Source organism: Doryrhamphus excisus, chromosome 18 (genome assembly GCF_030265055.1).
Source record: "Doryrhamphus excisus isolate RoL2022-K1 chromosome 18, RoL_Dexc_1.0, whole genome shotgun sequence".
Lineage (NCBI taxonomy): Eukaryota > Metazoa > Chordata > Actinopteri > Syngnathiformes > Syngnathidae > Doryrhamphus > Doryrhamphus excisus.
In genome coordinates this window covers 14,901,075-14,917,037 of record NC_080483.1, presented here as the reverse complement: position 1 = coordinate 14,917,037, position 15,963 = coordinate 14,901,075, and the positions used below count along the sequence as shown (strand labels likewise).

The 15,963-nt window shown below is 38.8% G+C and overlaps 2 protein-coding genes across 2 annotated transcripts; both read right to left on the bottom strand.

Moving 5' to 3' along the window:
• Nucleotides 1-845: 845 nt before the first annotated feature.
• suox (sulfite oxidase) lies at nt 846-9,060 on the bottom strand. The gene is made up of 5 exons (XM_058054952.1): nt 8,921-9,060; nt 6,332-6,404; nt 6,042-6,207; nt 3,452-3,724; nt 846-2,259 (listed from the first exon to the last, which is right to left on the bottom strand). The coding sequence occupies exons 2-5, from the start codon at nt 6,388-6,390 to the stop codon at nt 1,033-1,035; spliced, it is 1,725 nt and encodes a 574-aa protein (XP_057910935.1). The 5' UTR covers nt 6,391-6,404; nt 8,921-9,060; the 3' UTR covers nt 846-1,032.
• A 798-nt stretch (nt 9,061-9,858) lies between these two features.
• On the bottom strand, nt 9,859-15,953 carry mcrs1 (microspherule protein 1). Its single transcript, XM_058054998.1, has 14 exons — nt 15,749-15,953; nt 14,563-14,714; nt 14,305-14,443; nt 14,066-14,230; nt 12,570-12,679; nt 12,377-12,485; nt 12,161-12,299; nt 11,172-11,247; nt 11,032-11,060; nt 10,858-10,950; nt 10,657-10,739; nt 10,502-10,589; nt 10,299-10,426; nt 9,859-10,133 (listed from the first exon to the last, which is right to left on the bottom strand). The coding sequence occupies exons 1-14, from the start codon at nt 15,761-15,763 to the stop codon at nt 10,047-10,049; spliced, it is 1,413 nt and encodes a 470-aa protein (XP_057910981.1). The 5' UTR covers nt 15,764-15,953; the 3' UTR covers nt 9,859-10,046.
• Nucleotides 15,954-15,963: the final 10 nt, after the last annotated feature.

Below are 15,963 nucleotides of genomic sequence, written 5' to 3'. Positions count from 1 at the left end.
AATGATTTTAATTAAATTATTTCAATTAAATGTTACTACTACTACATTGTTGAAATTATTTCTAATTATTTTAAATTGTTTTAATTAAATGTTACTACTAGTAAATTGTTGAAATTATTTTTAATTATTTTAAATGATTTTAATTAAATGTTAGTACTAGCACATTGTTGAAATTATTTTTAATTATTTTAAATGATTTTAATTAAATTATTTCAATTAAATGTTACTACTACTACATTGTTGAAATTATTTCTAATTATTTTAAATTGTTTTAATTAAATCTTACTACTAGTAAATTGTTGAAATTATTTTTAATTATTTTAAATGATTTTAATCAAATGTTACTACTAGCACATTGTTGAAATTATTTTTAATTATTTTAAATGATTTTAATTAAATAATTTCAATTAAATGTTACTACTAGTACATTGTTGAAATTATTTTTCATTATTAATTATTTTAAATGATTTTAATTAAATAATTTCAATTAAATGTTACTACTAGTAAATTGTTGAAATTATTTTTAATTATTTTAAATGATTTTAATTAAATGTTACTGCTAGCACATTGTTGAAATTATTTTTAATTATTTTAAATGATTTTAATTAAATTATTTCAAAGAAATGTTACTACTAGTACATTGTTGAAATTATTTTTCATTAATTATTTTAAATGATTTTAATTAAATTATTTCAAATAAATGTTACTACTAGTACTTTGTTGAAATTATTTTTCATTATTAATTATTTTAAATGATTTTAATTAAATAATTTCAATGAAATGTTACTACTAGTACACTGTTGAAATTATTTTTCATTATTAATTATTTTAAATGATTTGAATTAAATAATTTCAATGAAATGTTACTACTAATACATTGAATATACATACTAATATTTGGCAGAGCTTTGTTTGAAAGAAATAAAAACAAGAGAAGGATAATTGCACTTAAGTTTGGCACTTCATTCTTGTAAATACTGCAGAGATCATGATGGCGGCACAATGCAAGTTGATCAAGCGTTTTAATGAGGTCTACTCCTCATCCTCACTGATGTTGACCTTTACCCTGTGCCAGGCGTTGCTCAGCACCCCCCTCAGGTTCCAGATGGGGGCGACGGTGTCAGGCTGCATGTTGTAACTGTTGTCCACGGCTTTGCAGACTATTTCCAGCTGCCGCGCGTCCGGTGGGAGCGGGGCCGTGAGCTCCCAGAGCTTCCAGGCCCAGGCTCTCCCGGGCGGGGGTGAAACCTCCGGAGCTTGCCCCTCGTCGTCACCGCCGCCACCCCTCAGCCGGGCCACCTGCCAGGTCTTCCCTCCATCCAGAGACACGTCCACGCGCACCACTTCTCGCCCTCCGCCGCTCCATGCGTAGCCCTTCACCGTCAGCTCCTCGCCGCTGCGGAAGACCACGGCGCCATCCGCGGGTGCGGTGATGGCGGACTGAACGGGCAGCTCTTGGATGGCCGGGGCCGACTTGAAGTTGACGGTGTCCCAGTCGGTGGCGGGGGAGAAGCCCTTGTAGTCGTTCTGCTGCCAGTGGCTGCCGCTCTCGTCTGCGCTGACCGTGATCTTGGAGAGCCACTTGACGTTCCGGGCGCCCACGGTTCCCGGCACCACCACCCGCACGGGGAAGCCGTGGTCGGCCGGAAGCGGTTCCCCGTTCATCTCGTAGGCCAGCAGCACGTCGCCTTCCTCGCTGACGGCCTTGTTGAGAGGAATCGATGCACCGTACGTCGTCCCCGTCACGTCTTTATCCAGTCCCTCAAACTGAACATGGCGAGCCCAGGGCGCCACGTCGGGACCGTAGCCGGCCGCCTGAAGCACGTCTCGGAGGAGAGCGCCACCCCAGGTGGCGTTGCTGATTGCGGCGATGCCCCAGTTAAGTCCTTTCACCTGCTTGACCGTGTTCATCTCGGAGCGCCGGTTCCCGGCGCACTGCAGCGTGGCTGTGATTGTACGCTTCGGGAAGCGCTTCTTCAAGTCCTCCAATGAGAGCCGCAGAACTCCGCCAGGGAGTCCGTGCACCTGCAGCTCATATGACGCCGGGTCCACCTGAGGAACGGGCAAGTGGTTCCTCTTGAAGAAGAAAGCAGAAGGTGTGATGTAGCTGTCCGAGAGGATTTCAGGAGGGGGCTCGGCGTTGAACGGCTTCTGGCTGTTGACACGCAGGACGGGATGTCGCTCGGGATCAGAGGAGTACGGATCCGATGTCGTCAAGCTCTGCTGCTTCTTCTGATCTTCTGCTTTCAACTCGCCGACCTTGTCAGCAAAGAAAAATGATATTAGGACATCAGCTGCACGGTAGTCGAGTGGTTAGCGCGCAGACCGGAGTTCAATCCCACACTCGGCTATCTCTGTGTGGAGTTTGCGTGTTCTCCCCGTGCATGCGCAGGTTTTCTCCGGGTACTACGGACACCACAAGATGTGAAGTTTTGATTTAGTTTAGTTTTATTTAGTTATGTATATGTATAAGAGTTATCCTTTTTAAAATGATTAAAACACTGTACAGTTAATAAATATTAGGCGTCTGTGTGGAGTTTGCATGTTCTCCCCGTGCATGCGTGGGTTTTCTCCGGATACTATGGACACCACAAGATGTGAAGTTTTGATTTAGTTTAGTTTTATTTAGTTATGTATATGTATAAGAGTTATTCTTTTTAAAATGATTAAAACACTGTACAGTTAATAAATATTAGACGTCTGTGTGGAGTTTGCATGTTCTCCCCGTGCATGCGCAGGTTTTCTCCGGGTACTACGGACACCACAAGATGTGAAGTTTTGATTTAGTTTAGTTTTATTTAGTTATGTATATGTATAAGAGTTATCCTTTTTAAAATGATTAAAACACTGTATATTTAATAAATATTAGGCGTCTGTGTGGAGTTTGCATGTTCTCCCCGTGCATGCGTGGGTTTTCTCCGGGTACTATGGACACCACAAGATGTGAAGTTTTGATTTAGTTTAGTTTTATTTAGTTATGTATATGTGTAAGAGTTATCCTTTTTAAAATGATTAAAACACTGTACAGTTAATAAATATTAGGCGTTTGTGTGGAGTTTGCATGTTCTCCCCGTGCATTTAAGGGTTTTCTCCGGGTACTACGAACACCACAAGATGTGAAGTTTTGATTTTGTTTAGTTTTATTTAGTTATGTATATGTATAAGAGTTATCCTTTTTAAAATGATTAAAACACTGTACAGTTAATAAATATTAGGCGTCTGTGTGGAGTTTGCATGTTCTCCCCGTGCATGCGTGGGTTTTCTCCGGGTACTTTGGACACCACAAGATGTGAAGTTTTGATTTAGTTTAGTTTTATTTAGTTATGTATAAGAGTTATACACATACTTAGTTATATACATACTTATCTTCATGTCATTACACACAAATGTGTGTCATCTCATCTACATGAAACACCGTCATGTTTCAGAACACGTTAGCTTGCTGCCCCACCTTGTATTCCGAGAGGATGTCGAGCACGTGGTCCTGGTTGTGCACCGCATACAGAGCCCAAAAGGGTTCCAGGGCTCCACCTGCGGCCAGCAGGATTTTATCCCCGCCGGGGTGCATGGTGACAAACTCGGTGATGTCATAGACGCCGCCTTTGTAAGTGACCCACACGCCATCTTGCAGGGTACGGTGCTTCGTGACCTCCTCTTGGCTGAAGATGGGAAGAGGAGCCGTCTGTGCTTTGGCGTGGACGCTAATGCCCTCGGTCTGCTGCGCCTGCAAAGGAGACAAAACACACGGCACAACTTCTAAGTTATCGTAGAAGATGATGATGATGCAATTAATCAGTTACCTTTACAATAAATGTAACATTTTCATACAGTTATGGCATAGAAACCTTTTTATGACCTTTTAAATACAAGTTTCAATATTATTAGAGCCCTCTAGAATGAAATAACACCCCTATAGTCACCTTACCACTCGTAATTACCCAATATAGTAGACATTAAGCCGTAAAGTGTGGATGCTTAGAGCTGTAAACTTAAGCAGCAGGTACAAGCATCATTATACACACTCACTTCCTGTTATGTGTCCCCGTTAAACCATTCCCCTTGCAAACTGCGTTAGCTAGGAACCTGTCTTTCATGAATTCAATAGCTTTTTTTCTGCTGTATTTAATTTTGTGCATAAAGTGTGAATGCTTCGAGCTGTAAACTTAAGCGGCAGGTAGAAGCATCATCATACACACTCACTTCCTGTTATGTGTCCCCGTTAAACCATTCCCCTTGCAAGCTGCGTTAGCTAGGAACCTGTCTTTCATGAATTCAATAGTTTTTTTTTTTGCTGTATTTAATTTTGTGCATAAAGTGTGAATGCTTAGAGCTGTAAACTTAAGCAGCAGGTACAAGCATCATTATACACGCTCACTTCCTGTTATGTGTCCCCGTTAAACCATTCCCCTTGCAAGCTGCGTTAGCTAGGAACCTGTCTTTCATGAATTCAATAGTTTTTTTTTTGCTGTATTTAATTTTGTGCATAAAGTGTGAATGCTTAGAGCTGTAAACTTAAGCAGCAGGTACAAGCATCATTATACACACTCACTTCCTGTTATGTGTCCCCGTTAAATCATTCCCCTTGCAAATTGCGTTAGCTAGGAACCTGTCTTTCATTAATTCAATAGTTTTTTTTTCTGCTGTATTTAATGTTGTGCATAAAAGACACACACAATAAAGATGATTTAAAAATGATCTGGCGGGATCTGTCTATAGTGTCCCAGCTCTGAAATAACCATCGTCCATTCTTCACAGAGATTAGGTCACCTTTGAGGGGGGTGTTTTGTTTTGTTAGGGCGCACTGTTTGGCTGTACGATAACCAAGACATTTTAGTTGAAAAATCGAATCATACAAAAACCGAAGTTCCACTCGGAGTTTTGTTGGAATTGACTTTAAAGTACCAGATGACCGACCCGGTACCGAATCAGTTCTCATCAGCGTCACCGTCGGCTATCCAAATTGGTATTTGCACAGTCTGAACTTTCTGTGACTTTAACGAGGTCAGACAGGGAGGCTGAGCTCATGGTGAGCATGCTGAGTCATACTGGAAGTGGGAGTCCAAATGGACAAATATGCTGAGTCGGGCCAATGGAACACTGTTAGCAAAAACAGCATTTCGAAGGGTGGGTGTGGCAGCTACTAAAACTGTTCTTTCTTGGACTTGGTATGTTATTCCGGACTCAATAGCCACGTATACATGGACCCAAATATTCCAATTGCATTTGGTTTGTTTGCCGAAACGGAAAGAATTGAACCTTTGTATTGACCTCATTCCCAAAAAAAAAAGTGCCAATCCGAATGAATATATAATGGGATTCACGGGGGTGGAATATTCCTTTCCCTAATCCGATTGAGGTATCTTGTACCCGCTCAAACGGAAAGTTGTCAGGGTGCGTTCTTCTTCTTCTGTTGTTTATTGGCGGTTGGCAAGCAGCTTTCGTGTGCTTTAGCGCCACCTGTGGAACAGAATCTAAACACTTCTATACTTTATTCACAAGTCCAGTTTTATTAAGAGAAAATATGTATCTATATAAAAACATATTTTGAGTTTAATTATAAAATACTAGCAAGATTGAATTTAATTTTTCCCTGTATAAATTTATCCCGGGTGCGTTCTTTCAGCGCATGCTCAGATATGACGTAACACGAGACGTTCTTCAGTTTTAAAAATGGAGGCCAGCAATTGGCACCAGACTGCGGAAAGTTTTTTTTTTTTTTTTAATCCAAAACTAATTTCAAGACTGGACGAACTAAAAACTCATTCAAAAAAACTCTAAAAAATAAGTAATAATAAGAAATAATAAGATATAAGAAAGAATAATAAGAAAGAAAAAATCGGTATCACGTGATGTTGATGTTTACATTTTACTGGGCATGCCCCATTGACTATTCTGTTTGATTATAGCGGCGCATGTAGACAAGAGATTGGAATATTCCTTTCCATGTATACCATTGTTTTCGGAAAGATTCCATTCAGAAAGAGAAAAACTCCTCGTGTAAACATGGCTATTCTAATGTCTTCAAACTACTTCAATCAGACCTTGTGGTGGTGGAGGCCATAAGCCAGTACAGCTCCTGTCCCGGCTAGCAGACCCGCTAAGGCTTGCCTCCAACCAGGGTGCTCTGATCGCCGGTCATGGCTGTTGCTGCTGCTGCTCGTGAGACGAACCGCACCGAACGCCGCCGCCGCAGGTGACGCTTGAGCTCTGTGGAAATGAAGAAAAGCTCATTAGGCTGTATAGCAGGGATACAAAAACAACGCGTACAACCTTAAACCAGACTTGACGTAAAGGAGACAAAAAACTCCAGATTAGCACAAGATCAAAGTACCTTTGAGGAGCGAGGCAACCACATCTAGTTAGGCGTTGGCATCTTCTAAGCAGCAGCATGGCATTGGTGATTTCTGGAACCAATACATTGAGAAAGGACATTTTTTTAGTCCGATTTTCAGGATAATTTACTTTGCCAAAGACGTATTGTCACTCAGATATTCGGATTTCACATTTCATTAATCATTTAAACAGTATAAATAAATAATACTAACAAATATTAATAATGTTATAATAAACATCTAAATTATGGTATTCAATTCTTGTTGTAAACTTTTTATTTGTTATCTGTGGAGGGACAGTTTGGATGAGTAGTTGTCACATTGTAAATACAATTCAACTGTGATATACAGTAAACCTCGGATATATCGGATTCAATTGTTCCCACTGGTTTTGTCCGATATAAGCGAAATCCGTTATATGCGTATACCGGAAAATGTCCGTTTTACGCATATATCGGATTTATATCCGGTATATGCGTAAATCGGATTTATATCCGGTATATGCGTAAATGGGATTTTATCCGTTATAAAAAGGCACTTCCTTGACTATGTTTCCAATGTACCTGGACGCGCAGGCAACGCTGCAAACGCTGCAAATGACGTCGTATAGCGGCCTGTCACGATTCGGCGAATCGGAGCGCCACGATGCGGCCATCCGATATATGCGAGGGAAATTTAATGGAAATGCATTGGAACGGGACTGGAGATTTTGTCCGAAATAGGCGAAATCCGTTATAAAAAATCTGATATATGCAATGAATTTTTATTGGAAATGCATTACAGAAAAATCGGTTCTTTTTTATCTGTCCGTTGTGAGCGAATTTCCGATATATCCGAGTCCGATATATCCGAGGTTTACTGTATATATATATATATATATATATATACACACATACATACAGTATTCGTGCACCTGAACCTTTAAACTCTGCCTCTACTACCACACGGTGTTTGATGAAGTAAACGTATAACTTTTTATGATAAGCAACTAGGAATGTTTATATATTCTGTTCTTATATATTCTGTTATTCTGTAACTGTAAAGTTGTACAAGAAATGCCTAAAAGGTGAATGTACGCGCTAGCAACCATTACAGATGTTTAAAGCCTTTACACAGCTAGGTATACAGTTCAATGATTATACAGATGATATATTATGAAGATGAAAGAAGGTTAAAGTTTAATTATAGGACTTTGTCTTTGTTTGTAACGGATTGTCGTCACATTGAAAACTACTAAAAAAAAAAACAAGTTGAGGGGTCCAGTCTTTGTAAAGCAATGTAATGTAATGTGTGGTAGCCTAGGACTGATATAAACAAACAATCCAAATGTGAAACTATTTTTTTTTAAGTTAAGCTGCACGGCGGTCGAGTGGTTAGTGTGCAGACCTCACAGCTGCTAGATCTCTGTGTGGAGTTTGCATGTTCTCCCCGTGCATGCATGGGTTTTCTCCGGGTACTCCGGTTTCCTCCCACATTCCAAAAACATGCTAGGTTAATTGCCGACTCCAAATTGTGAATGGTTGTTTGTTTATATGTGCCCTGTGATTGGCTGGCCACCAGTCCAGGGTGTAGAAGACAGCTGGGATAGGCTCCAGCACCCTCGTGAGGATAAGCAATAGAAAATAAATGAACATACAGATAAAACAATGCATTGACGGCAGTTTTATCACAGATGTTCCTTCAATGAAACAACAAATTCCCAACTTCCTACAATCAAACGACATGGATGCAGGTTAGATATCAACACCATCGACACTTCCATCCCATTATATGGCAGAAATAACAACAATTAAACCATAAACATACGCACTTGAATCGTTTCTACCCGTCTTATCAGCTTTTCAGTAGCTTTTGAGATTACAACTCTAGAGATTACAATTCCAGCTCACCAGCAGCAACCAGTCATACCTGTACGGCTGTAACTGGTGTATTTAAGTCCTTGGTTTGTATTACCTTGATTTTTCTCTGCTCCTATGTGCTTTTGTACTCTGCTATTGTGTGCTCATGTACTTTTTATGCAGTAAAACCTGGAATTTCCCTAGTAAAAGCACATCTTATCTCGCCCTGTGTTATGTTTATACATGACATAGTGCATCCTATAAGGAGCATTGAATCTAATGGTGGAAAACGTACATCATACATTAATATGGCATATTATTATGTATTATTATTATTATTTTGTATTATCTCAGCCTTTATTACAGTTTATGACTCGCACTGCAACAATTACAACACGTATCTATACATCGAAAACTAGCATTTCCGACACTTTTTTCCTGTTTGTAGTTTAAACGTCAAGTGGTGGTACTTTAACGCAAAACAGTTTATTTACTCGCATTTAACTACATTAAGTATGAATTTTGACGCTGTTTGGGTACAGCACGCCTATGTTTTATTACTTGCTGTTTGTATAAACACGTCCTGCTTATGGCTAACTTTGCTAACACTACACTTAGCTAGGTTTGTCGCTGTGATGCCAACACGAACGTCATCACCCACCCTTGAAAATGTATCCACAAAGAAGACGTATAGTTATTTCTTATTTCTGGTGTAAATAAAGCAAAATGATAAATTAAAAAAACACTCACATGTGCGCTGTCAGATGCTTGCTTGCTTGCTTGCGTAGTCCGGCCACTCCACAAAAAGTGATACGTAGCCGTAAGCCAACAACATGGTAACCCAGAGGCGTTCAAGATAACTAATGTAGCGCAGTGTTGTAAAAAAGGGAGATTGTAGACGTTTTTGGTACTAAAACATAAAATATCCAACATTGGAACATCACAAGATCTAAGATAAGGAGCACTTTAAACGTCAGACCACATCAAAACACAAAATTTATTTTTACTTAATGACTAAAGGATGTGCGATATGCAGTATGAACTATTAACAATGAAACACTTGACTATTAAAGAGTATGTGAACGTCGCTCCTTTTTTTTTTTTACTTTTTACGTGTTATAATCTTTGCTAATGTATATTTTGGAAGTGTAAGTAGCCAGTCTAATGCTTTTTTTGCCTGTTTGTACTCCATTATGGGCCGAGCCCTACATTTAAATATAACATGTAAATATCAACAGTGTACCTGATTATGTCTTGTCACAAGTATCCTGAAAACATTTGAAATAAAAAGAGGGTATCACTACAGGTTAGCTTATTTTACTGTATGTATTAGTGTATTTCTATTAACTTTTATTATGCCATACAACATTCATTTCTTCTTCCACTTTAAAATGATGCTGTAATATTGTAATACATCTATTTCACCTATTTTAGATATTGCTGTTCTTGCAGCTTGTATTCTTAGATACTGCACATGGTGGATTATGCAGTCATGGTTTTATTCTTAGATAATACCTCCTTTTATTTAGTTGTCACTGTTCTAATTTGGTTCTGTTATAAATCAGCTGACATAGATCACCGCAACGGTATAATTTTAAATAAGGGAAGATGATAAGAAGAATGCATATCCCTTACACAAATGTGTGCCAAGTGTAGAAAAAAAAAGTGTTAAGAAAACCCAGAAAAACTTGTGTGTATTCCGGTTTATTTTTTAAAAATTTTCTACACAATTTAAATAAAATAATCTGTTAAAACTGGAAAACAAGTGGGGCTCCAACATGTAATATGTGACAGTGCAACATGGAAAAGGCCCCAAAAAAGACCGTCTTGTGATATCCAAGGCCATAGGACTGACTTCCTTTTAGCATCAAAGTGTTCACTGCTGCGTCATCTTGGCTGCCTCAGCTTTTATCAGGGAGATGAGCTCCAGGTTTATTAGGAACACAAAGCGAAGTCCTGCAATCTGGAGAAAAAAATATTCACTGTATTACTTGGAAATTCATCATGAGTGAAACTGATGGCTTTTACTTAGACTTCCAATATTGCCAGTTAGATAAATCGGTTTTCTGCCTGATGAAAGAGAACATACATAACTCTACCATACAAAGTACAAACATCTACCACGCACCTCCACCACTGAGTTGTTGTTTAATTTCCACTTGTTGCCCGACAGGACCGGTCTGCCATCGATGTAGATGGGTCGTCTTCCTTCATTTGCAATGAAGAAATCTCCGTTATTCTTTAGTTTAATAATTCCTGCAAGTATACAAATTCCAGGTTATTATCAGCAGCTTAACAGTCGCTATAATTATAAGTTGCTGCTTGAGCCACCTTGTTTCCTTGAGATTTTCCAAGCGGGTCCCTCTAACGACAGATCCACATCGATCTGTTTATCTTTGGTTGCCCTGCCCAGTGTAATCTGAGGGAGCATATATAAAAAGAAAATAAGCATCATACTTTAAACCTCATAAACCTGCCTCACTTACCTCCCGTGACCTCATCAGGTAGCGTACCATTCGACCCCTGAGAGCGGCCAGCGTCTGATTGTCAAAGTCAGGCATGCTCATCCCTGGTGACACGACACCAATAAAAATCACACAAATACAGTGAAGAATGATGATGAATTCAAATACATAATACAAGTGTTATGTTGGTGACACATTTATAAGCCATCAATGTAGTGATACCTGTAATACTGTCAACAAGAACCTGCCAGCGGGGCAACTCCTGCTCCAACTGTCGGATCTCCCTTTTTTGGTGACGATCAGATATCATGAGTTCTGGGAAAAAAAGGAACAATTGATGTTTTCAAAATCAAATCACAAAACAAAAAATACAGATTTTAAAACCGACTTTCTTACCATGTTCCAGTACTTCATCTCTGCTCTCTCTGTGTGTGAGATTTAAAAAAAAAATGGCAATGACAATAATTCAGGCATTATCATGTAGTCTCAATCCTTCCTTCAAATTCCATGTAATATGATTTTAAAAAGTTACTTACTTTAACTTGACGTCATCAACCATCTGCTCAGCATCAGAAAAGTTCAGGACTTGGTCGCCCTTTGGGAGTGGCTGGACTGCAATTCACAAAAAACGCTATTACTTAACATATTTCATTATTTGCTGAATCAGCTTTCTTTATTTTCTTTGTCCTTTGTTCTGAATAAAATTTAATAGCACCTCATCCATAATTCCAACAATGTTCTGTTCTATACTGACTTGTATTTATTCGAACTATTGATGAGGCATCATCAATATAACATTGTTCCTTAGATACAACAGTGCATGAAGTAACAAAAAAATGAAAAAAAAAAATCTTCCCATTACGTGCGGAAGTGGTATGTTTTTGGCTTCTTACTTTGCTCTTGTGCCCCATTCTGTTTGAAACACCAAGTTTAGAACAAATACATCGGAGGCTAACTAGTTAGCTTGGTAGCTTTCTGTATGCTATGAGTGGTGGCCGTCTCTTATGTGTTGCGCAATGTAGCATGAACAAAAAGGTGACTAGGGGTGTTATTTCATGTCAATAGGGCTCTACTAATGGTAAAAAAAATAAAAAATATTCTAAAAAATATTTAGATGGTCATAAACAGTTTTTATATACTCTTAATACGAAATGATATTCTGTTTATCAAGATTGAATTGGAAATTGAAGTGGAAATTCATCGTGATTGGGCCTGGAACCAATTAACGGCGATAAACGAGGGACAAATGTATATATAAATGTATAGTAGCTAATGACTAATGATGTTTGCAATGAATTTGGTCATATTAAACTTGTGCATAACACGATTTGCACTCAGCTGCAACATCTTTTTCAGATTTGAAAGAAAAAGACACGCAGCTGACATCACTCCTACTCCCTGCTACTTTGTTAGCACGATAGTACTGATCAGACGCGCTGGAATGGACTGCTTGTATTGGAGCGCTAGTATCTGAGATTTTAGATGAAGACAAATATAATCCGATACCAGGAACCCCCTTACTCACCACTCTGGTCATCCAGTAGGTAGTACTGCTTCAGAAGTTGCCAATGCACCAGCAGACTTTTAGGGGTGCGGGACTGGTGAAAGACGCTCGGGTGTTTACTGAGAAGCTCCTGGAATATGTCTAGTTTGGGTTGACTCGTCTGTTTATGGACAAATGAATAAAGATTAGAAAACCGTGTGTAACATGCGTGACACACGTGAAAGAATGTGTACTGACTGAACCGATCTTGGCCAGCAGCGCTTCCTCGGCCTGACTGAAGAGTGCTTTGCTCTGTATCGCCGCTACGGCCTCTGGGTGAAGCTGCCTCATAGCCTGCCATGCTAATCTAGACCAGCGAGATAACAGAGTTGAGTGAAGGGTGTCACCACAGCAGGAAGGAGAAGAACATGCTGCTTGCCTGGAGTCTTACTTTGAGATAACAGGATCGTAGAGGAGTGCGTACCACCTCTCTTTAATTTCCCGCAAAGTGAAACGACAGCTGAACTTGACCCCCAAATGAACTGATGTGAGGTCTGTGGTCTGCGGAAGAATAAAAGAGGCAACGTTAGTACCGTGTTGACGCACCTCACGCAATCATACACACAACAGATACCACTTGCAGTACACCCGCACAGTATAATTACATTGTATTAAAAATTCAGCCTTTACAAAGATAATGGTCACAGACTACCACAATTTGTATTCTTGATTTTGACTCTACATTGCAACATTCAGAAGCAGACAATTGTTGGTCCATGTTGACATTTCAGGTTGTGTTATGAAATATTGTGTAATCTTTTACAAATAATACAGTGACCTGTGTCTGTGCCTAAAGAAAACTGAAAAAAATGACTTAATACTACTAATACAACTTGTTCATTAAAAGGTACAGTAAGGAAATAAAATGCAAAACATAAAACTGCTTAACGTTTCGGTAAATATCCTTAGTGGAATGCAAAAACTTCAAAATGCTAGCAGATAATGTTTCTTTTGTCCCCAAATAGGAGAGTTTAATGACAGAAGAAGGTATTCTGTTACTACCTCAAACATATTTATTTATTTAACAACCCATTACAATACACTCATATGTGAATTTACTCATCTGTATAAATTATTTGCACTATGAACCATTTATCATTGCACTAAAATTAATATATCTGCAATATGTCTGCTCCTGCATATGCTCGTGTGCAATACTATGTGTATATTTTGGATATCTTGTATATATCTTGTTAAATTGTCTTTTTTACTCTACTTTTGTATACTTTTTTTTTTTATCTTGACTACTGCACTGAAAGGAGAAGCTCTCCAATCTGGTTGTACATTTTGTATAATGACAATAAAGGCCATTCCATTCCATTCAAGGGTATTCAATATTTTCCCAGATTCCCACGACTGAAAGGCTGGACTGCACAGTATTTGTTTACCAAGTAGACGTATGACGCATGGCACACTTCCTGTCCCGTACGGAATTTATACCATGTGGAAATTGGTATCTAACAAAGGTTCCCTACCTCAATTTCTGAATCAATGTACCGTTACACCCCTACTACTGGTAGTAGTAGCAGTACTACTATTACTACTTATCAAAAATAGCCTTTCAAAATATATGAAGACAATTGAAAAACAGTGGATAAAAAGATATAATGTGAGGGGTGAGAATAACAATTATTCATAATACAGTCATCCATCTTTTAGCTTGGTTAATTGGCTCCTGTCTTGATCGTGATAAGGGAATTTATCTATTTATAAATGGAAATGCATTGAGTACTAACGTGCATATTCATCACACCATATAACAATGTTATCTTCTCTTTGAAAACCTTAGTTTTATACACAGTACATCATAAATACACAGCAATGTATAAATAGTAGAATTTTGATGCATCGCTTCAGTATTGGATGAACACAATCTGTGGCACGTACCTGCAACACTGCATTGATAAGCAGCAGGTCATCAGTAGGTTTCCACCGACCCAAGTCTTTTGTAATATGTAGAGGCTGTTTACTTTTCTTCATTCTTTTAGTTATCGGTGAAGGATTTAGCACCATTGCCAGAGGCGGCGTTAAAGCCGTTCCTGCTTTAGCCACCTATGAGAGAATGAAAAACATGACCATCGATCCTAAGATAGCGTGAGGAAGAATCTTCAGTGATTTTCATTTACCTTCTTTTTCTCACTGGATGAAGGTTCACTACCTGAGCAGCGTACGGGCTCAATGAGAGGGGGACCTTTAACTCGACTCGATGATTTGACAAGGCTGCTTTCCACCAGCTCATCATCAAACTTCTTTCTCTTTATCGATCTGTGGATCAATAAAACAATTTAGGCAACACTTTTGGTCTTTGCAGCAACAGGACATTTTGCACCCAACAATGATAACCAAGCTATCATACACCTCAAACACAAGACAGTGAATCAAACCTGGAAGAACTCCGACGTTTGGGAACGCCGCTACTGCTGAATGCTTGTGTTGCGCTCCTTTTCACATCTTTCACACCGAGTGTCTCTTCATCTTCCGAGCGGCTATGTGAACCGGCTACTGCCATGGGTACACCAGGTTCACCCGCTTGCATCTGTTCAAACCCAAAAAAAAAGACAAATACATGATCATAGCCTTGCTGCATTCTCACAGAACGATCAGGTCACTTCTGGAAAATGATTTTTAGCAGTCTAGCAGATTACCAATCGTGAAATTATAAGAGAATATTACTAACATATTTGTAAATCAGTGATATTCTCTGGTGGCGGCCCACCACAAAGATTTTGGGCTACCTGTTCGCCCTCGCTCATATATACATTATACGCACCTCATCTGCAATCATCAGTCAAGGACAGAACAACTTTATCGCTATATTTAGCAAATAATCAGATACTACTAGATACCCTTCTAATTAAAAGAAAGACACCAGACCAGAACCAAGACCAATCCCCCAAGACCAAAACCAGTGGCGGTTTTCTTTTTTTGTTGTTGTTAATACGACTGTAATCATTTAGGAAATATATAACATTCATATGTTCATTGTTTTCTAAAAAACATCAAAACAAAACAAAACAAAAAAAAGAAAATTATTGCAAAGACAAGTATTGAATGCAAAAAATAAATGATATTAAATTATTAGACTTTCCAGAGTTGCAACAAAACACTTGGACGTGTCCACACCCTCAACTCCAATTCTAAATACATTATACATTACTGTAAATAGCTGTTCAGCAATAAATGTGTGAATGTTCTGAAATAATTGCTGTAAAAGAGCAAATTTGATTTATTCCCTTTACATGTATATACAATCGATTAAGCAGATTGTCTTTTGAACAGTCTAACACTGGGGGATGCTAGCTTCCTTCGAAGCTTCGAGTTTTGTTTACATGTTAGCGTTAGCCACAGGGCCGAACAGACAAACCACAATATTATACACTTTATTAACCATTACAAAATATCAGCTTTTGTTTCTATAATGAGATGACGAAAAAGCTTATTTGAGTCGACTATTTACTCGATGGTTGATTTAAAGAAGTCGACTAGCTTAAGCAATTCGAATGATAGCTTTAGCTAGCTAATGTTGATTAGCATGCTAATGCTAGCTGGACGCACTATTTAGCGACTCACCGTTCCTTGGTGCATTTTTTGTGGCGTTAGATCCGTCAGTTGGAGTCTAAATAATGTCTCAATGTGTATTTGTTCAAAACAGTGTTTAGCAGGCGCTCTATTTTACTACATAGCGAGACGTGTGTGTGAATTTGACGTGTGGTTAGCATACGCCTCTTTGTCGATGTGTTTTCCTTTCATCCGGAAGTAGCGCGGTTTCATCCGGAAGTAGCGTG